The sequence below is a fragment of the Trachurus trachurus genome (assembly GCF_905171665.1).
Source record: "Trachurus trachurus genome assembly, chromosome: 24".
NCBI lineage: Eukaryota > Metazoa > Chordata > Actinopteri > Carangiformes > Carangidae > Trachurus > Trachurus trachurus.
The window spans coordinates 12,665,233-12,688,392 of record NC_139910.1 but is presented as its reverse complement, the minus strand read 5'-3'; the positions used below and the strand labels follow the sequence as shown (position 1 = coordinate 12,688,392).

Sequence of the window (23,160 nt, the reverse complement as noted above, 5' to 3'; positions counted from 1 at the left end):
CATCAGTGTGTATTTACTTGGCTTCAAAGCAACTTTTCTGTTTTCATTTCTGTTGCTGCTATGAGCCAGACCTCAAAACGTCTATTGGATGGATTTTCACATTCATGTTCCCTTCGGGATGAACTGAAAATTTCAATTTGTCTAAAATGTCAAGTATTTACTGTATGAATTTATTATTTATGAGTTACTCCTAATGTGGTAACAACGATATAACTGTGATGTCTGTGGTTCAATTCTGGCCTGTGGTTTTTGATACATGTCAAACCCATATTCTCTCTCCCTTTTTTATTTTATTTTATTTTATTATTTTACATCAGGGTGAAAAACAGGCCTCATGAAGTTGCTGTACAGTAGTTTGGTATAGTGTGCTATTCAACAGTCAGTACACCTTTCACATCAGGCACAAACATTTCAAGGCTTAATACGCTGTAATCAGTGCCTTTACTACTGAAAAGCAATTTAAGATAATAGCATCTTATTAACTTGTGTAATTATGTACTTGATGGGTTTTTTAAACACTTAGTAGCCTATTAATGTACCATTTAGCCTACTTGTAACGGACTAACTTTCACTAAAGAATTATTACAAATTGACAAACTAATTTTCCTTTAATAAAAATAATGACTTAACACCTAGAAGTGCATAATAGTTGTGAGAAACACATCCATGTGAGATCCTCCAGGCCCATTACTGCAAACCTGATGGCTTTGAGGGGTAATGAAAAAGTGCTAACAATGTGTTATGCTGGAGGAGGATTTTCTTCAACCTGGCAACCTGAAAGTTGCTCTGGTGATGTTAATAAAGCCTCAGTAAATGCTGCCGCACCCAGGTCTTTTCATGTGTAATGAATAGATGTTCAAGGTTTAGAGAGGAACAGTTTTAATGCTCGACAGAGAAATAAATTAAAATCTTTACAGTATGACGTAGCCTGACGTACAGCATGACGTGTGTGACTCATCAGTCATGAATCATGGCTGACTGTAGCTGTTGACATTCGATCAGGTGTGTCTTTACGTTCTCCCGGTGGTGATGACGTATCTCTCAGAACGGACCACGCTGTTGCCGAATGGTTGAATGGTTCGAAAACCCCGGTTACCATGGATACCCTGGAGCGGAGGAGAGCGGGTTAACAGAGAATTCCATGTCAGTGACATCACTGTTCCTTCCGGACCACAGGACACGTTTTTTTCCCCCTTTCTCCTGCTTCTTCGTGGCTCAGTGTCTGAAACCAGAGACTCGTCTTGTGTCTTTCACACGCTGCTCGGACCGGGACAACAAAAGGCTTCATTGTGCACGAGGAAACGCCGCCGGACGGACGGCTCGTCCACTGATGCAACCCCAAACACTTCCTGTAGCACGCGGGCGTGGCTCCAAATTTCATTTGACCTAAAGTGTCTTTGCCGCTAATTTTATTTGCATGGATGTGAAGTTGCTTCTCTCCTCTCACATCACATTTCAGAGGAAACTGAGATGATGTGAATGCAGCGAAATAGTCTCTCCAGTATTAGTTTAACACTGCAGAATACTTTTTCAAATAGCCCAATATTGTTGCTCATATTTCCAAATATTGACCCAGAAATGTAAAGAAGATAGACATTCAAGTATCTATTGAAATATAACTTCTACGATGAAGCACTCTGTTAATAGCCTAAATGGTTCACATGGCTGTGTCATTATAGGAATAGGAACAGTTCAATACTTATTACTTCCTAGACGTTTAGAGGAGAATTGATTTGGCTCTCATTTCTGGACAGCAGAAACAATCCTAACCCTTGGCTAATAGCCTACTACAGTATATTAGACATTTGAATACAGCAAGTACGGCAACAGCAATATCTTAATGTTAAACATAATTGACTCAAAAGATAGAACAAAAAAAAAAGACCCTTATATTTGGTCAATAAAATGTTGATGTTTTAAAATGTTTAGTTTGTTTTAAACTTGGGGTTCTGAACCTGATTGATTAATTTAATTCCACTGTGTTTTTACTCTGCATATGACAGTACATTTGTTGAACTCTTTCCTAATTAATGTTGCCTCATAACTGCCAGTGGTAAATAAGCAACATTTTGCCACCACAGGGGAGTTTTTTCCCCCTATAATATGAGGGCATGTTAGTATGTTACAGCAGTTCCTGCTGCCCCTAGTGGCAAAAAGGTCAGTCAATAAACAATAAAGTAACAAATATCTAACCCACTTGCTTGATTTATGGTCAGGTTGTTGTAAGCAGATTGAATGTTTTCAGCCATAACTGAGAGTCAAGTATTGATAAATGAATACTTTATTAATAAATAGAATTGACAAATTGAGAAATAAATACATAACATGTTCATGTTCTGTACAAAATGTACACATCAGTCATCAGTCACAGAGCTTCACAGGAGAAGTTGTAATTGTTGACAAATACATGGCTAATCAATTAAAACCATAGATACTTACAAATAAGTTACAGTGTGTTATACACATTCAGTTTTTGTTTGTATTCTTATGATGTGAAACAGCAGAGTTACAGGTGAATTGGAGAAAAAGTAAATCTTAACTGATACCAGGGTGTATCAGGGCCCCTCCCAGGGGCCCTCAGGAGCGTCCAGGTTCATGAGACGTCCCGTCAAACAGCAGCTAGTGAGACACCTCACCCTCTCTCCTCTCTCCCGCTCTCCCTCAGAAATGGGCGTCGCCTGGTCGGGCTCTCTGCCTACTCCCAGTGTTGGACACCTAAACACAACACACACACACAAACAGCTATATAAACACACCCTGAAGCGAACTAAACACTTACACTCTTTAATTCATTCTCAAACACACACCAGAACACACATAACACTCCTCTGCAGTCACTGAAATGCGCACAAAGAGACACACAAGGCCACAATGAGGTGTATTTACACTCTGACGCAGGTGTTCTGACCAGTGTTTGCATTAATGGGAAGGTGTTTGGCACCTGTGATAAGGACAGTTAGTCGATCATTGCCATGTAGCCCAGCGGTCACCTCCGACTGTCATGGAGGCGTCCAAAAGAGACGCTGTCCTGACCTCTAGTGCTCTAGTGACCGGACCAAGAGCTGATGCTCTATTCATTTTAAACACTGTTTCAAATTCATGTGATGTAAGAAAAAAAAATCATTTATAGTGTGTGGTTGAATTGAAAGTCTTTATTGTCCACTGCCGTGGAAATTCATCTTTGGCCTCATACAAGATAACTATTGTGTGTGTGTTTTCTGTAAAACGCGTTTTATTTCATGTGAGAAGGGCTGAAGATTTGAAAGGCTACTCTTGAATTATTGGTGAAACACTGGCAGCACATACAATTATTATAATATTATAACCACATCAGATAATACAGTATCATGTCCCATAATGCATCTATTACTCTATTATTACTTCTTGTTTATAAGACAAGAAATATCATTAGCTGTGGATTTCTTCATAAGTGAATTAGTAAGTTGATTGTCATAATAGTGGTGGAAGATAAAAACCATGCAACTCAAGTTTAATCAGGTTCTTTTTGTAAAGCCTGATATCAGATTTAATGTCGCAGGAGATCCAAACCCTGCACCAGCTCCTCTGAAAAACACATTAAAAAAGTAGCTTTTTTTCATATTTAGATTTTATTTCAAATTAAAGATCTAAAACTTTATATCGTTTGAGAAGGTAAGAGTCAAAATAAATAAATAAATAGATAAATAATTAATAAATAAATAACAAAAGCAAGGAAGCTATACACAAAGCTGTTCTCTCTAGAAGCTGATAGTTTATGTGATGTAATATTGCTTATTTACAATTGTACACTCATCCAAACTGGGGATGATCAGCAGCGTTTCCACTGGATGTGGATGTGTTTTTTTTTAAGTTGTTTAATGAATTAAATAACAAAACTGTAACATTATCTAATCTGGCGAACAACAGTCAGATGCGTCTCTTTTTCTTGTAGGCGTTTAAGGGAGCTGAGCCGCAGGAGCTCACCCTGGCTGCTGGAGCTGAACTTGTCCAGTTCTCTTCGGTCCTGCTCCACAGCGCCTCCTTCTGGACCCTCAGCCTGAGAAAGAGAAAGAGTTGGAGGAAAGAAGTTAAGACAACTTCAATATTACTGTTAATAATGTTCTTCTTGTTCATTTTTAATGATTAAAACTGAATAACATGAGATCATACGAAACGTTACTGTCCTTTTGTTGTTAGATGTGCTAAATAAATCAGCACATACTGTAAGGGAGCTGAAGTGTGCGGTCTCCTCTTTTCTCTTTTCTGTCTACATTTATGTTTGAGGCCAGCACCTTTTTAAACTGGATGTGTGTGACCTTTCTACTTTTTTGTAATCATGAATCTGGAAGAATAAGTCTAGATGAAATATATAGAATAGTCAAATGAAGAAATCATCTAATATGTTTCTAAAACTGCTCAAATGTAATAAATATGGGGCTGAAAGTCAGTTATAATGGAGGGAAGGGGGATTGAGTCTCTGGTCCTCTTTTCATATTATAATATTAATCATATCAAAATCTTATATACGTAACAAAATGTGATGTAATTTTGATTCGATCTAGCACTATACGAAAGGTCAGAGGTCATAATAACACAGTATTAAGTAAGAACGTTAATTTCTTCTTGTGTATAATAACACTGTGATTTACCTTTGGACACAGCGGGTACCAGTTGAAACACTGGGACTCTTTGTTCTCAAGTCTCCAGCCGTCCAGCGGAATAAGGACCTCGCCGAGAAACACCTTTCTTCTCAGGGCTCCTGAATGCCACACGGAGGCCTGCAGTCTCTTTCCAAACAGCAGGTGCCGCTCTATTTGAAACTGTAAAAGCAAACAGAGAGAGATAAATATGATGCAACAGCAAAAAATCCAAATAGTTACATAAATGCTTTTTTTTTCTTACCTTCAAAAGCTCATTATAATCTGGATCAGTCGTGTTTTTCTTCACCGCCGTCTTCATTTTGCCGCTCTTTTCCGGAAGCACGTAGATTTTGACGTAACTACAGGCAGAGAGATAACATGTACAGGATGCTGAGCTTTTGATTGGTTATCGCACATCAAAACAAGGTCATACAGTAGGCCTACGTGATGCATAGGCTATAGGGCGTTTACTTATCATACTTACGGGTTACACTTCCTCCTCTTGGCGTCTCCGTAGGCCAGATTCCTGCAGCCGCCGACCCTGATCTCCAGACGGGAGGCGCTGGTGTTGTAGGCCAGAGCCAGCTCCAGCTCTCCGGCCACGTTGATGCTGTCGAAGAAGCCGCAGTCTGTGCTGATGCTGCTGCTGCTGCCCTGAGGGAGCGAGAGAGAGAAGCAGGCTACAGCTTAATATTTCACTTCTGAGTTCTGGAGGGAACTAGGACGCTGAAATTATCTCATCACATCATCTATAGTTTGATATTTCGACCACACAGGATGTTGCTCGTGGTTTTTCAGCTTGTACTCACTCTCTTTCCTCCTGAATACTCAGAGCCGAAGGAACTTTCTTCTTCTGCCCCGGTGGAGGAGCCCTCGTGGTCGCTGTCTTTGTTCTTCTTGAACAGGTTAGGAAGACTTGGGACTTTGAAAAGCTGCAGAGAAAAGAGGGATTGTGATTAAGACTGATAAACAAATACAGTACCAGCTACATTATCACTCACTACTGAGGCTTGAAGTTGCTATTCCACCTTCCCACCACTAGGGGGAGGTAAATGCCCTAGTGTGGATTGTGATAATTCCCAAAAAGAAAATCCATCTCAACCTGATCTTAAGAAGCGTGGTGAGAGAATAAAGCAACCTGTCTGTCGCAAATGACACAACTTACATAAGGTTGACTTCCTGTTTGGCACACAGAGCTGATATGACTGAAATGAAGGCAGGACAGAGACAGAGTGCTGCTGCAGCCGACTTACATGAGCTGTTTTGCTGATGTCGGTGTCAGACAGGCTCTTTTGGGTGCTGTAGATGAAGCGTGGCCCTCTCTGGACCTTGTTGTCCACATGGTCCACCTTCAGCAGGTCGTTTTGAGAAGTGGAAATCCCTGCGTAATGGAAAGCGTTAGATATAGCTATTCAAAATTTCTGAAGAAAAACCCATGCAAGTCATTGCAGCCCGGCCCCTATCTGTTATCTACAACATAATCCTGCTGATGGTGGCAATGTTGTGAGATCAGAGGCGTTTTTTTTTCTTCTATTTATTATTGCAACATATTATTTTCAGGCGAGTTTCCTTTGCGGTTATTACTCTGCATGTATTCGCCTCATTGAGAGAGATCAGATGGCGATAGTGATACCAGCAAAAAGGAAGTGATGTTTCTCACACACGCTCGCACTCCTTGATGTGTTTACTGGTGCACCGTGGATGAAATGAATCTCCACTAACAGTGATAGTTTTATCTGATGATTCGTTACAACTTACTTCTGATGTGACTTGTGAACGAAACCATTAGATCTTCCACTGACTTGGTGAACGGTTTGGCGCTTTTCAGATCCTGCAGAACAGAACACAACGTTATTGACAATCATCACTTAATTTCATTTAAACTCTGTTATCATGGAGTGAGGCAGGAATTATGTCGTCAATTTACCCCAGATCTGCTCAGAAAATGATGCTCCATATGGGGCGGGGGAGTGGGAGGCACCACGGATATATGACTGTGGGAGAACAAAAATAAAAAAAAAGACATTTAAATTCAAGTTTCATCCTCAAATTCTGAGTTAACTGAATCAAAAACAGTTCCACGTGATTAAAATGAACACATGAAGATTCATCATACCTCAGCACATTGTAGGTCTTTAATAGCGTCTCCCCAACTGTTTCATATTTGTCTGTAAAGAAGAGAAATCAAAATGAATGATGCATGACAGCACGTGTTTTAAAGCCACATGAGCAGGGTCAAGATGATGTTCATGATAACAGCACGTGAATATACCAAAGTCCTTCTAGGCGTCTCTGAATATACTCACTTATGTAGGGCAACATTTGACACGTAAAATTGTATTTAAACATCTTTAGTGGTCAAAGACGCCAAAACATACGATCAAATATGGCCACCGTGTCTCTTATACTTTGTCACACTGTAAAATGCTCAGGCTGAATAATTCAGTAACTTAAACATAACCTGGATCATTCATATTTTATTATTCAGTGTTTTTATAACTGGGTGATACCAAGGGAGTATTAATAATTAATAATAAATAACAGTAAAAATAAACAAAAGAAGCTGATTGTGAATACGTGCAGACTAAGTTTTGTAAAGTCACCTGCGCTCGCTGGGAATTTCCGTGCCTTCTCCTCTAAGAACCAGTCTCCAGATCTGATCTTCACCTCCCTGGGAAGAAGAGAGACATTATTAGAAAATGAAGCATGTGCTATTCTTCAACACTGTTGTTTATTTTTTAAATCTTTTACCATCTTCCTTAAACTGACAGAGATTATTTTTTAACATGCTTCAGAAAGTAAAAGCCTGGGGGAAAGAGAACTGTTGACCTGTGGTGAACCATCATAACCTGAACACATCAGTATTTTTAGGTAATGCTGTCATCTAATTTCCTATCAAAGATATTTTAAGTCTAATGGATTGACCATGTCATCCTGCACCAACTGATTCTTGTGGTGGAAACAACTTGTAAATACAACATTGGCATGTGTCATCATCATCACTCACTCTTTGTGTGACTGTGGTGAAGTTCTAAGGAAACTTCTGCATTATAGTGATAATGAATAGCATGGGGAAACATGCAGCAGTTACAGAAAGACATAAGTTTTCATTTGGAGATATGTCTCTGGACTCTTGATCAATATTTATCTCTGGTCTCTAACAACTCCTGGAAGAAATATCTGAATTTTCAGCCGCTTTCTAGTCACCAACTGTGTCTGTTTTCTGCAGAAACAGCGGGTTTGACCACATGACGAGAGCACTGAGAGAAGGGCAGGGCATAAAGTTTATTTTAATTGTTATGTCTATAAAATATCAGGAAAATAAAATGCAGTCTCCCAAAGTGAAGGTGGACATTCTCACATTTTAGAACATGGCACCAAAGATATTTTCTTTTTATGGTCAATTGTCAGATTTGAGAGGAGCTACAGGTCCAGATGACACTTTAAGTCCTGTCCTTTGACATTGTTTTCAAATTGTCATCTACAGTAATATCTTGATAAGATCCAAAATGCCACACAAAGCTGCTTAAAGAAGAGATTTAAGTTAAAATTTCAGATTTAAGGAGGCAGAACAAGTGCTGAAGCAAATGACTGAATTGAATTGAATGATGAGATGACTGAGTCTAATTTTCAAAGAGAGTGAAATCCAGAAATTGCTCTTTGAGAGTTGGACATTTCAAAGTATGAAGCGACAGGTATTGTCACTTTCTCCCTCTCCACTGACTCGTGCACTGTTACAGTCATTTCACGCCGTGATTTCAGCCCAACCGACTCAAACCCCCTTCAGGTCTCTTATTTGCATTAAACAGGTGTTTTGGCATCGTTCCTGTACCTGTAGGCGTGGCAGACTGTGCACTTCCAGTACCCCGATCCCACGCCCACGCGGCACCTGCTGCAGATCCGGTGGCTGCAGCCTCGGCAGACGGCGCCCGAGTTCCAGACCTTTCCCAGAGGCCTCTGGCAGCGGGCGCAGGTTCGCTCGCCGTACTGCCGGCAGTAACTCTTGGCACCTCTCCTGCGAATCTCCTGGAGCTCGCACTTCATCCTCCTGTGGCGAGAGAGAGACACACAGACAGAGAGAGGGACATTTAACTTGCTGCACACAAGTGGAACAAAATACCAGCAGAACTGAAATCAGCCCCAACTGTAGCACTTTTAAATCCAGGTTAAAAACATTTCTATTTTCACATGCTTATAGCTGAGAAGAACTTAAAACTTTATCTATTTTTCCTTTATTTCACTTTTATTTGCTCTTGCCTTTAACTCTGTTTTTAGTGTTTTGTTTGTTTTTATTCTGTTTTATGCTTCTTTTTTAATGTTTTGTCTTTATATAAAGCACATTGAGTTGCCTTGGTATGAAATGCGCTATATAAATAAAGATGCTTTGCCTTGCCCTGCCTTGCCTTAACTTCCAGTTACCTCTGTCGGTGCTGAGGTGACAGGACCACAAACACCATTTTAAATCTTATTCACATGATGAACGCATTATCACAAAGAAACTAACACTGGTTTTGTTCCCAGACCAAAAACACACGTTTCTCCGACCACTTTCAGTTTTGTTGTTATGATGAGACCATGATTGATGACTGACAGCAGGTATTACTGAACTGCAGCATCACTCAGAGGGAGCTCCTGTATTAAATGTATGTAAAGGACTCACCTGATCCTGTCCTCCTCAATAATCCTCAGCTGCTTGTCTCTCCGAAGAACCTCCAGGACTCGCTCCCTCTCCAGAACTTGAAGCACATTTAAATCCATTTTTCTTTGTCTCTGCTGCTCATGTGTCACTGTCTCTGTCTTTCTTCTCTCTGTCTGCCTGCTCTGCTTCACCGCCTCCTTTTTAGTTCCTGTCTCCTCCTCCTCCTCCTCCTCTCTGCTCTGAACACTCCTCCTTCACGGGGACTCAGCATCAAAACCCCCTCCTCCTGAAAGAGTCAAAGATAGTGACATGTAAAATCCCCTCTCCTGTTCTTCGATGTCCTCAGAGGCTCCATCTGCGTCAGTCAGAGCAGGATGTGGACCTCCTGAGCAGATAAGCTTTTGAGTTGTAACGTTTCCACTTGGATGATGAAATGTATTCTTCCCTCTAAAGGCAAAGTGAGGAGCTACAAATCTGCCACCTGATGACGCAGTCAGACAGTCAGTCAGTCAGTCATGCAGAGTAAAACCATGCAGTGCATTAAAGGATCTGTTGACACTTGAACCAAACACGCATTTCTATCTCAATAGAACAGGACATCACACACCCACTCAACACCTACCTCATCCCCCTCCCCTCAGGACCAAGATACAGGGCACTGAGGTGCAGAAGGGCTCGCTTCGGCAGCAGAAGCCTAATACCAGCCGTCATAGCGACCCTTAACAAGAGGCCAAGATAACCTGGCCAGAGTGTAAAAATGTGTGGCAATGTGTTGTAATCTGTGTGTGTTTGTATGTGTCTATGGTGAAACGAAATGTGAAGAAATGGTCATGTGAAAAAGAATTTAGAGTCTAAAGTCTAAAATCACTGTGACTTTTGAGCAATATTTCAAGCTCTGTCCTCACAACTCATGTCTAGCATGTGTTGTCATCTTCCTGTGCTCTGTCCTGCCAGCCACACGTCTTTAATTCAGAGCTCTGAAAGAAAAGAAAAACCCAAACAAACACCACTTCCTCAGCTGCAGGAAGGGCAGTGACGCTTCACTGATGCCAGCGCTGCAAATCAAACCAAATGCCAACTCCTGCATTATTGATGGCTGACGTTTGTGTCTCTGTGTTCTAGTTTCCGTTTATTTTCCTTTTTTGTTGAAGGTCACTAGACATATTACTAAATAAGTATTTTTTATTAATTAATGAATCCCAGTCAAACAACTGAAAATCCATTGTTAGCAGAGGAAGCTCATGGTTCTGTGGAGAAAGTAGGATAGATGTCTGTTTTCTCAAATGTAATCAGACTGAAAAGATTTATTCTAAAAGGAATAGTTCATCAATTTGGGAGATGAACTTAATCCAGTGGTTCCCAACCTGTCGGCTCAGTGTCAGCGCTGCAGGTTTAACCATGAAGAATAAACAAACACTGTAAATGAGTTTTAAAAATATTTTTTGAATACAAAAATATTGGGAAAAAATATATAATACTAAATATACCTATTTGCAGCACTTTATAACTTTACTCAGCATACTCTTATTATACGTCATGCCAATGATCATGGATTTGCATTTGTTCTTTCACATACTATCCATAGCCTTTCGATCTATAACCTTGCACTATATTATATTGTACTGCATGTATTGGTTTCCTTGTGTATTATTGTCTACTTGTTGTTTCTGTAGTGTTGTATGGATGTCTCGAACTTTGTCCCCTTATGCATTATGACCTTTGTGACCCTGTTTTGTGTATTTTAATGGCCTATGGTCTTTTTAACATCATGCCGGAGGACTACAGTTGTAAACTAGCCTTTGACTAACACTGACAGTTACAAAATGTCCATTAATGTGCACTGTCATCTAAATAAATAAATCAGTCATTGGCCTTAAAATAAAAAGTGGTCTCTGTAGCCAGTGGGCCAGGGGTTGGATTTGAGGTGTCAACATATATTTTAGATTTTCAAGTGAGCCCTGAATTAGAAAAGGTTGGAAATGCCTGGTTTAATCACTTTATTGTAGAGTGAGATGAGAAGTTAATGCCATCAACGGGGCTGCAGCCAGAGCCAGCAGGTGGTTAGCTTATAGCTTAGCTATCTCATTTATCTTAGGTTAGCTAACTGTAAAAACAGGAAAACATGGAGAAAACTGGCTAACTAGTTCCCTCCTGATTCCAGTCTGTATGCTTCAGATTTACCACAAAGTGACATCTATCCTCTCCACTCATTCTCGGCAATAAACAAACGTGAAGTATTTCTCCAAAAATGTCAAAGTTTTCATCCTGTAAGTGGGTCTCAGTCATTTCTAAATGGTGCAGGTGTGAATCTGTAGCAGACAGATGAGGCTCTGAGAGTAGAGAGTTTAGCTGAATCTGAATGAGGGGTCTGTGGTGGGAGATAAGAGCCTGTTCCTGTCACTATCCAGAGCTGCCAGGAGGCCTGAGAAAACAATCAGCTGTAATTAGGTGTGATGGCTCACAGAGGGACGCGGCTGTTATCTGTCCTCTGCTGACGTGGTGCCTGAGGGGATTCTTGTGAATGTCAGTGAGGCGACCAGAAGAGCATTTTCTGATGCAAGAGGGCATTTACTGACACTGTGTCTGTGATTTGATGCATCGTCTGATGACGATGACTCATATCCCTCAGGTCGACAGTTTGATAGGAGGCTGATCATCATTTCTGCAGTGCTCAAGTACTCATACCACACTCGCCTCTAACGCTGCAGAAGGAACACAATGATTCAGGCCGCCCGTGGTTTAGTGGGGGGTGTGAGTTCACATCCGAGAACAGAAGGTGGTAACCTGTGTCATGCAGCCCACCACAGCAGTGACAGAAAAAGGACACCTCACTGATTATGCTGGGACCCAAATATGGCCGCTGAGTGGCGTGTGAAACACCAAAGCAGTCGCACGGCCTCTGACATGTTTCCCATCTAGAGCAGGGCTTCCTGGAAGACCTGTGTGAGCGGCTGCCTACCTATAGAGTCAGCTACGACCCGTCACCGCAGCTAAAGTTTAACTTAAGACCCTCATCATGCACGGCCGCACTCTCACACACATGCATACCACAAACTCTGACGCAGAAGCCGTGGGTCTTTTATTATAGAAACAATGACCTGACAAGGTCACGCAAACCTCTGCTACCAGCTGAAGATCTCCCACAATACTTTGCAGGAATTTGGCTGCACAGTGTTTGTTTCCTTTCAGTTCTGAGTAATCTAATATCAGTGAAAAAAATAAACTCAGCAACACTGGAGATAAAAGGACATACAGATTTTGTATTTCACTTTCAGTCCTGACACCTTGGTTTCAAACACTCATATAAATGCAAACAAAAATTGATTTATATAAATTCTCATATTGTGTGACACAATGATGCAGAATGTCAATAAACCTTAATCCAGCAGCAGGGCAGTAACAGGAAAAGTACATTTCCACTGATACAGTGCATTGACTTTAAAAGAAATCACAGGATTTCTCCCCAGACGATGACTTCAGCAAAAATAAGCTGTGATTACAAAACATTTTTTACTCAACCACCCTCTTTCATCAGCTGTAGCCTACATGTGACAATCCAGCCCGTCTTGCAAGACAGAACAAACTCTGGTTTTGGAAACATGAGAATGAGGTCGCTGCAAAGATAAAGCAAAGTGAAAGAAGCTGCGCGGTCTTACCTTCAGGGTGACTGCACCGTCGGTTTGGTCAGGCCGAGGAAGTCGCTGCTGCTTTTACAGAAGCTGCACGTTACATAGACTCAGGCTCAGTTTCCTTCCTTACTGCATTCACACGTACAGTTGCAGGCTGGAGACGCACAAAGGTGCAGCTATACTTGCTTGTTTATATCTTACACTCTGCTCTCGTCTGAACATGTTTCCTCTGCTACATGTGAGATGTGTGTGAGCAGAGAGTGTGTGTTTACAGAAAGCACTGAAGCCACACAGTCAGTACAGAAGAGTTTTTGTTTTTTTTAATATGAAATTGTGTATTTGTCCATAAATTCCACTTCTGGCAGTATTTGAAAAACAAAAAACAAAAAACAAAATAACTACAGTAACACATAACGAAAATATCTAAATCTGTTGAATTTTTCATTTTCCTGAAATTAATTTGCTAAACAGCTGCTGTGAAGTGGAAAATCAAAGACTAAACAAAGAGTGTGTTGATCCCACGAATAATAACCACACACATTTGCACACACACACACACACACACACACAGTCTTGGACACAGGCCTCGGTACGCACAGACTCTCATCTTTAACAACACACTCAGTACAGCTGCAGCACCTGAGAGTCCTGCTTCACCTGCAGAGCATCACTGACAGACTCACACAGTGAGGAGATGCAGAGCGACTACAAAACGACCACAGAGAGAGACACAAACCACTGCCAGAGACAAAAAAAGACAACAAAGAGGCAGAAAAGCACTAAAAAAAAGCCACAAAAGACACAGGACGAACTTCAAAGTTGTGTCGAACGACCACAAGAAAACACTCGAAAAGAAATGTCAAACAAAATTCAATAAAAAGAAAAAGAAACACTATGGAAAAGCAACGACAACACTAGGCAGGTGAAAACGTGAACACAACTTCTTATTGAGGAATCATCATGGTGATTCCTGAAACGCCTCTCGTGGTTATAAATACTTCTTTTATCAATATTTTCTTCCTTATCCCTTTTTGTTATCGTCCGCCACGTTCCCCTCTGAGGAAAGTCAGTGAGCAGATGTGACGTCTAATGTGTCTTTGGTTCAAGGCTCCATTCATAAAAAAACACTCTCTTTAAAAAAAAACACACACAATCAAAAAGCAAATGCACATCTTTCACACTTTGGATACATTTTAAATTCGTTCAGGAATCAGACATACAAATAAAAAATCTAAAAAAAAAAAAAAATGGATGGATTTTTGGATTAAGATCTGAAAACAGATTATAAGTGAGGCACCTGTTGAACCCACTGAGAGCAGGTTAACTGTGTCCACATGGACCGAGGAATATGGCTTCCTTTTGGAGATTTAACCTCTATCTGATAACAGTCTCTGGTTTTAAGAAGTGTTTAGATACGTCTTGAGCTGTAGCGTCTCCTCCACTGATATCCTGTCGTGGTAGAAGCTCAGTCCCGTCAGGAGCTCGATGTCTCGGGCCCGGGCGGTGTGGAACTGCAGCCACGCTTCCACCCACGTGAGATCTGACTCGGTCTGAAGAGAGATAAGAAGAGGGGGGGGGATTTAGGAGAAGAAAAGATCTATTAATGGGTGATGTATTTTAAAAGATCTTATCAGCTGTGGTCATTGTTTCCATTGTGGGATTTCTCAGCAGGTTTCTAAAGAAGAAAGTGACGCGGTGGTGGTTGACGTGGTTAACTCACGGCACATCTCTCTGTGTGGTCGGGTCGGTGGGGCAGGATGAAGGACATGGCCTGCAGCGGACCCTGGCAGTTACCGGGGCTGAAGGTCGAGTTGCCACAGCTGGTCAGGATCACGAAGAAATGTGTCGGGATGGGAGCCTCGGTCCTGGAAGAGACGAGAAAAGATCACAGCTCTCGTCACGTTTTTCTTTTTTTTTTTTTTTTACTGATGATGTTTGCAGAAAAAATAACGAAATGCTTTCATCCGCGTAGCTAAACATTCGAGAACTTCGACGTCAAAGCTGCAGGCCTCAAACCAAGAGATTATTTCTGATACAGTAAAGCTATAATGACATCATGACTCCCATCACTTCAACCAACAAAGAGGAGAGAAAACAGGTTGTCCATGTGTTAACTGGCCGACATTTCCAGGGCCTTTCAGGTGTGGGACAATTCAAATGCACCATAAATACATAAAAAACTGAGTTCAATTCATCATAACAGTGAACAAATCTGGAGAAACCAAAACAGAGTTGACGTCAGACGTCAGATATTGAGAAATGGAAGCTTTTTGCTTTTGGGTTCTGAGTATTTTTAGCTTTGACAAAATCCTCCATTTCCAAATGCGTACATGTGCAAGAGCACGTTTCTGTTTTTTTCAATGTCATCACCGGCTCTGAGACTTCAGGTCTAAGCTGAATTCGTGGGAACCTGAAACTCCGATAGAGTTTCATTATCAACCACAGTTCACTTGAGACAGATAAGTTTAAAGTCGTCTTGCTTCTCTGCTGTTATCAGTAGGGGCATTACAATTATATTTCTACATGATGCTTTTGCTGTTACTCCCACTACTATTGATATCATTACCATCACTTCACTGCATGCAGCCCACCCCACCCCCACCCTCTAAATACAATCGTTCAGGGATGGTGGTTTTATAAGTGAGTTACAAGTGCTTTGACATGACACTATACAAATAAAACGACTTAAAACAAGTGGAAAATTAATTTGCAACTATTTTGTTTAATCTTTTTGGGCATAAATACCAAATATTTTTTTTTACCATTTGTACATGTCAAAAGTTTTTCTTTATAAATGACACTAAACTGAACTGAACATCTTTGGCTTTCAGACAGTTTACTGAACAGAACGATCTTATATTATGTTTATTTATTATCACTACTAAATCCACAAATATCTGACAAACTGTTTGATAAGCAAAGCTCATTGTTGGCTGCCCTTCTGATTGATTGATTGATTGATTGATTGATTGATTGATTGATTGATTGATTGATTGATTGACTCATTATAATTACCGTGACCCTGCTTTGATTGCATCAACGTTTCCGTCAAAGTTCTCATCAAATATCGGCCCGCTCATGACGTTGACTCCGTTCAGCTTCTGTGAATACGCTGGAAGCAGGTTGTGATGAAAATGGTTCCAGACATCTGTGGTTAGAAAGAAGATTCACACACACACAAGGAATATTACTACACAATACACCACAACTGATGATCATGTACAGTATTTTCTGTGCTATTGGCTCCCTGTTGAAGACGACACAGTGCATCAGCAGTGATCGGCCACTAGGGGGCAGCATCTGTTCACTGGTTAATGATCAGGCCTCCAACATCGACACAGTAAAACTACAGTATTTACACGGGGTGTTTCCTCCAGTGGTGGCTCATACAATACGAATGAGAAAGAGTTTCCATTTCCAGCCTGTGTGGCCCAAGTGGAAACACAACCAGAGCCGAGTTGGCTCAAACTCCTCAATGAATCAGCACCAAACCCTCTCCAATACTACGGTATATCGACAAGTCTCAACAGATGCAGCTGTGCAGACCTCGGGGTTATCACATCATGTTGATCCTACATGCAGGCCTACTTTCACCAACGATGACACAAGTAATTCATTCATAGTGAGTCGATCTGAGCTTGCAGGTACGAACACACAATCCTCAGGGGGATTTAAGGTCGAATTAAGCAACATGTGTATGAGCAAAAGGAGAAAAATCAAGAGTGAACCAACAGTGATGCTCATTAAAGCAGAAGTAAGCGGAATGTTTGTGTTAATATAAGTCTTAAATAGTTATATCTTCCGACAGCAATCACTTATATAGAGTGTTTGGTCTGAAACACGGGTCTGTCAGTCACGCTGCTCTGCTGTAAGCTGAGGAGAAAACTTTCCTTGTATCCTACAACCTTTATCCAATGAGGAGAGAGAACGGCATAAAGGGGCGGTCCTCTCTGTGTGTGCAGCCAAGGGATGCGCGTGAATGTGGTGACGTAGGGACGAGGGCGGGGACTGCTAACTCCATCGGCTGACAGGAAGTTAGCCAAAACGACCGGATCACTTACTTCTGCTTTAACACACAACCTGGACCATTTACAGTAAAACACAAAGATTACATGTATGGTCCCATCTACTGTGATGTTGCCTGGTGAGTCTTGTTGTGAAGGAAGCTGTGGCGTCTGCAGCAGGAAAAGATCCCCTGACTAAACCTTTAATTGTACTTTACAGAAGGCGCACAACTGAATGAAAGTACAGTAGTCCCATGTAATCACAGCGGTTAGATCGCTGGACTACTGTTTTGTGTATTTAAGAACCAATTGGGCTAAAATATAGGCTTTTGGAAAATCAGCGTTGACAAGTATAATATTGAGAAATAAAACTTGGCTCACGAAGAGAGCAGGCCGAGTACAATACCTGCTCTAGGAAAACTTGAGTGTTGGGAAGTTTCACATAACAGAGCATGACATTGCTGTATGTCTAGTTGAGATCCAGGGTGTCTTTTCAGTTCACTTGTTAATTGAATTGTTCAGCTCAAACAGCTCTTTCATTCGGCTGGCAGATGAACCCCCTCCGAACTTTAACTCATTCACCGCCAGGACTCACATGTCATACTGTGGTTGCAGCCAGAAAAACAAAAAAAAAGCAGCAAAAAGATGTAAAAATTCGGACTCACCTTTAAATGCAGGAAACATCGGTGCCATGTTGCTTGTGATTAGAGAGTCAGTAGCAGGTCCGCTGACAGGCAGATCTAGAAAGTGGCAGACGGAGTTAAACAGAACATGTCAGCTACTGAAAAAACACAGATGTGGAAAAAGTTTGACACTTGATGTGGAAACAGAGATTTACTAGCTAAAACTAAACATGTTTGAGCTTGTTTATTTGCACGAGTGATTAACATGCTTATCTTATTTTATTAAATCTTAGGTGAAGCCTTGTTCCACAATTCAAACATACTCAATTTAGGCCAAAATAAAACAAAAGAAATCCACTGGAAAAGCTATGTAGATCAGTGGTTCCCAGAGTTTTTAGGCCATGCTTTCTACTTTCCGACTTTCCGAATAATTAGCATTTTGGGTATACACTTTTTTTTTTATGAATCAAAATGATTTATTAAAACGCTAAATTTTTCTATTTACACTGTGAAAACCTCATTTAATATAATGTCTGAGTTATTTAATTATTAATAAAGCGTCACCATTACCCTTTTCAGGGTCATTCAGGTCATTAATCGACTAGTAACTGAATTTAAACCTTATTAAACAACATAAATCACTCTTGACCACAGTGACGATCCAGTTTAAACATCCTATTTTTGTCTGACTTTCGCACAGCTGTTGGGGAGGTTTTACTTCCTTCTTTCACTCTGTCAGTTCCTCTTGTGGAGCCACCTGTATCCAAGGTTTCATTGAAAACACAGTGTTTCTTACTTGGTGGGGGGGTAGGACTCTTTCTGTGTCAGCGCTCTTACAGCACGGGTGCATTTTTACATGAGAATGTGGCTCTGAAAACACGTCAACTTGAATTCAACACCCAGCTGGGGACGAAGAGCTGTGACCCCAACTACCACACACATGCACACAGGGAACACACACACACACACACACACACACACACACACACACACACACACACACACACACACACACACACACACACACACACACACACACACACACACACACACACATACACACTCACTGGGGGGATGCAGCAGGCCATAGGACAGCTCCGAGTTGTTTCTATAGCGAAGACACAGCTGGCTGGCGGTCGGTGGGATGCGGACGTCAGCACGAACACACGCCTCCAACTCCGGACTCAGGGGTCGGACTCTGGTCTGAGAGAGAGGATCAGTCAGCGGTGGACAGTGTGGAGCGGGACCTCGGGGCCGGACGGCCGGCCGGCTCTCTCTCTGGGAGTTGTGTAGTTGTGTAAGATCATTTGGCTTGATTTGGCTTCGCCTGTGTATGTGGGTCAGCCTGGGTGCACTCTGTGTTTGCAGAGCTCCTCAACAACAATAATCTCCTCTCACTCCCATCATGGAAGAAAACGTAACATTCAGACACACTACAGTAAGGGTGTAACCGGTTACAGGGAAAAATGAAAAATGCTACTTCAATGCTTAAGAGAATAAAAGGTCCAATAGAAAGAAATAAGGGCAAAATCACAGTGACATTTTTTTATGAAGCTCATCATTAAAAATTCTGCCTTAGAGCAAAGCCTGTATGGCCTTTTAACATGTTATAATACACCCTATCTTAGTAGTTCTACGTCTCTAGCACTTGTTCGAGCTACCTGTTAGCATGCTAACTTCAGATGGAGAAAATACATGAAAAGTGAACAAACACACAAAGTTGCTTTCACTACGGTAATTAAGTTAAGGACTGAATGACACTGAGGCCTTTTAACAAACTTTACACGATGAAATCCAATTGGAAAAGTCACTTTAGAAATGAAACCTAGTGAAATTGTATGGATATTTAAGAAAACAAGCTACAACAACTCAAGTATCTGCAGTGCTTTAAAAGTATAAACAAATTTGCAGTCATTATTAGGTTTTAGTTTGTCTAACAAAAAGCCTGTAGGAATTCAAAGTTTTTTTTAGAAAGCAAAGAAGAAGCTAACATGCTATAAATGAGGGGATATTTCCTTGGGTTTAAATTGATATTTTCCTTTTACCCTTAAATCACCAATTTATATATAAAAAAACAAAACAGGAATCTTCTTGGTAAGATTTTTGAAATTATTTGTAAATTTACCAAATTATCTGTCCCTGATTACAGGCAGATGAAATGCAGCGTGCAAAGCTAAAGCATATTTCAAACAAAAATAGAAACACAAGCTTCATGCTCTGAGGGCAGATCAGCATCTCGGCCTCGTGCTATTTCATTGATTAACTCAATACCGTGGTTGGCAAACGAGCTTGGAGCGAGTTTTATATGGGGAGATGTTAATTTTGACGAGCTGCGCAATGGAAGTTTTCTGTGGGTGTGCAAGTGGGTTGAGCCTAACACTGTATGTTATAAAACAAAACCATGGTGCCGGAGTGAATACAGTACAAGCCATATTTAGCTTGTACTGTATTTGTATAGAGCTTGAATGGAAACAAATCTACATCGCCACTTGCTCTATCATCCTGACAGTAAAACACAACAGTGTTCGCTCTCCAGGGAATCTTTCACTCTGCCTGAGGTCATGATTTACACTTAAAGCAGAACTATGCAGGATTTGGGCTGTAATTATTGTGGCTCAGAGACACTGTGATGGTAGAGTGACCTATTATGAGGTGAATGGGGTCTAGGCCAATGCGCCCACCCCCCCCACTGGCTGAAAACCGCACTTGCAAGATCAGTCCTCCGTCTCGGTGTTACAAATCTCATCAATGGATAGAACTATCGCGAGAAACTGTCTTACGGCAGTACGAGATAAGAACGCAGATGACGTCATGCATGTCATGAATCGTGATTGGTTTGAGTTCGGAAAGTCGGAGGAAACCATGGAAACATGAAATGTTTAGAAGTTCGGCTTGTGGCTAACACTGAGCTAATGCTAACACAGACACACACACACCATGGATCTTTTATAAGATAATGTAATACATCATGACACACACACGCCTTCGCGTTTTGGAACCTTTATTCATGTGTGTGTATGTCTGTGTCTTTGTCTGTGTGTGGCCGTATTAGCGTTAGCTCCGCGTTAGCGTTAGCTCCGTGTTAGCAGGGCTTAGCAAACACCGCTCTCTACCTTCAGCAGTAAACACAAGCACGTGTAGGGAGGGGGTGGAGGAGGTGGTGGCGGCGAGTTTGTTTTTTACGACAGTGACATGTGCCTCCTAGAACTGTGGTGGGGGAGCTCCGGAGAGGGAAAAAAAGAGAAACCAACGAAGGAGCGAGCTATTTCCGGTCGAGTTGCATAGTTCTGCTTTAAGTACAACCACGTAATGAGAAAGACAAGAGCACAGAGGATGAGTAACAGCTGCTCAGAGAAACATCCTAAACAACCTCGTTTCTATCTGCTGCCAAGACCGTGCCAATGAAGAAACAGAGCTGGGACGAGCTCAACAACCCAAACAGGCTAAACTGCAAAAACTCAAAAATCTTACCAAGAATATTTGTCTTGTTTCTAGTCAAAATGTAATTTCTAGTCAAAACAAATCTCATTATACTTAAAATAAGACTTATCGCATTTAAAAAGTAGCTTGTTTTTAGACACTTTACTTTTTTCAAGCATATGTTCACTTGCAATAAGTAGAAAAATCTGATAGTTAGGTTAGTTAAACTTAGTTAGTTAAGTTTTTCTTCCTTATTGCAAGCACAAAAAACCTGCTTTCACTGGCAGATTCTTCTACTTATTTCAAGTGAACATTTGTTTGAAACAAGTGAAAATTATCTAAAAACAAGTTGAGTTATAGGTGATGACTCCTATTTTAAGTGGAAAGAGATTAGTTTTGACTAGAAATGAGACATTTTGACAAGAAATAAGACAGATATTCTTGGAAAGATTTTGAGTTTTTTGCAGTGAATATGTTTGGAGACAGAAGACAGCTCCAAGCAGAGGACTCACTCACCTCAGGCAGGAGGGTGTACGACACCCAGAGGGGCATGAGGCGGTCGTGGCTGTATCCGGTGAGGTAGTCAGACTGGTGCAGGAGACAAAAGGTGGCGCCTTCTTGGAGGACGCATGGGGTACCGAACGGTTGGTGGAGACGACGTAAGCTGACTTTATCACCTTAGGAGGAAATGTAGAAATGTCACGAAAAATCAAAACCAAAAAAAAACCCACCCAAAAATCACTATAAATGCAAAAATAGTTTAAAATGATTCTTACTGGAGCTGGTCGCTGTGAGATTTTTGTTCAAATCGGCCTCCTGGAAAAAAAACAACACACAATACTTGTGAATATAGTTTCATGCAAAGATGTAAACACAGCTTTAACTGCATTCAGAGATGAATGTAGTTTTGCTTCTTATTCCTGAACCCCCCTGACCCCACCCCCACCCCCCGCAGTTTGGCAAAAAACTTTCTGTGGTCTTTCTCTTCTCTGGACTTGCACGCATGGCATGTTTGAGATTTACCCACAGATTCTCATTTCAGACGTTCATGTCAGAGAGCTGCTCCAAATGCTTCAGCTCATGTTACCAGAAGTCAGTTCATAGAGGATTTTGGAGGTTTGCGAGTTGTAGAAGTCAGACGCAGGACATTTGTATCCGTAATCTGCAAATGTTTAGTGGGAATCTGCTCTTTCCTGTTTCTGTTGCGATATAGCCCAAGAGTTCTGGTGGCTGTTGCCAAAAAGCTTTTATTTAGCTTAAACAAGACTACAGCATTTGTTTCCAAAAGGACCAGATGTTGCTCTGCAGACTCTACAGATGTTGACTTTACAGTACGTGGTGAGGTTGCAGGCAGGATTTCCCTGCGATGACAATCCCTTCAAAAAATGTTGAGACATTTCTCTCCACAAACCAAGTGTTAACCTCTTGCTTGGGGAATTTCCAAAGGACCAAAAGTATCACACGTAAAAAACAAACGCGCGACCTCAACAGCCTGTTACAGCACATACCGCCGCCTCGGTTAGAGATTCACAGGAGCACTGCAGGTCGGCAGCGGGGGCGGGGGCGCTGGCCTCACAGGGGGTTGCATGGGAGAGCTGCGGTGGGTGAACTGGAGAGTGGACTGTACGGCGCAGGAGGTGGTTCAGACTCCCGTGTGTCCCGTTGTTTGGGGCGGGACGGATACCGAGGAGATCTGGAGGAAGGGAGATTTAAAAAAAGAGGAGATAAAGTAGAGTTTGTATGCTGGTTAGATAGAAACAGGAAAAGTCAGTTGGATGAATCACATAGAAATGTGGAAGGTGAGGTGAACAACATGAGGTATCACGCCAACTACTCAAGCTGAAAAAGTAATGAACAGACTCCATTTGGTAGGCTTTATATCAAGTCTCTTACAGTAAAACCCTGTCCATCTGTCCATCAGAGGAACACAGTCTTTAAACACACTGCCAGCTAAAGTTAGAAACTGTGACAATTACACCACCTTTAAACAGACCCTAAACAGTGGTTGAAAACAAGCCAGACCTGGTAACGTCTTCGTCTTTTCTATTTTGTGTATGGACTTTTAACCTTGATGTGAAGCGGGACTTGTTTTTTGTGTAAGATTTCTACATGTTTTATCCATTTGTCATGGTGTATTCATTGTCTGTATGTTTTTTATGATACCTGCCTTAGGACAACGGATGAAACTCTGACATATTTATATTGATGCTTTTTGCTGATATGTTG

General features: G+C 41.3%; 2 protein-coding genes across 3 annotated transcripts in view; both read right to left on the bottom strand.

The window, feature by feature from the left end:
• Positions 1-2,601: 2,601 nt before the first annotated feature.
• sytl3 (synaptotagmin-like 3) lies at positions 2,602-9,377 on the bottom strand (the record flags this gene model as incomplete). Of its 2 annotated transcripts, XM_084000516.1 has the most annotated exons (13): positions 2,602-2,715; positions 3,964-4,036; positions 4,629-4,799; positions 4,882-4,978; positions 5,104-5,273; positions 5,429-5,551; positions 5,873-6,000; positions 6,378-6,450; positions 6,547-6,613; positions 6,736-6,787; positions 7,223-7,290; positions 8,452-8,667; positions 9,280-9,377. In XM_084000516.1, 13 exons carry the CDS (start codon positions 9,375-9,377, stop codon positions 2,696-2,698), a joined length of 1,356 nt encoding a protein of 451 aa, XP_083856642.1. In that variant the 3' UTR covers positions 2,602-2,695. The 2 variants fall into 2 exon arrangements, with proteins under 2 accessions (XP_083856642.1, XP_083856641.1); XM_084000515.1 differs by lacking the exon at positions 2,602-2,715 and having other exon boundaries at positions 3,740-4,036.
• A 3,814-nt stretch (positions 9,378-13,191) lies between these two features.
• Positions 13,192-23,160, bottom strand: part of enpp1 (ectonucleotide pyrophosphatase/phosphodiesterase 1) — a 34,045-nt gene continuing 24,076 nt past the window's right edge. The window contains exons 16-23 of the mRNA XM_084000733.1: positions 22,443-22,627; positions 21,711-21,750; positions 21,451-21,611; positions 18,582-18,717; positions 17,557-17,631; positions 15,903-16,035; positions 14,608-14,752; positions 13,192-14,437 (exon numbers count right to left, since the gene is read on the bottom strand). Coding sequence (XP_083856859.1) covers positions 14,285-14,437; positions 14,608-14,752; positions 15,903-16,035; positions 17,557-17,631; positions 18,582-18,717; positions 21,451-21,611; positions 21,711-21,750; positions 22,443-22,627 — 1,028 coding nt within the window. The 3' untranslated portion in view covers positions 13,192-14,284. The remainder of the gene's footprint in view (positions 14,438-14,607; positions 14,753-15,902; positions 16,036-17,556; positions 17,632-18,581; positions 18,718-21,450; positions 21,612-21,710; positions 21,751-22,442; positions 22,628-23,160) is intronic.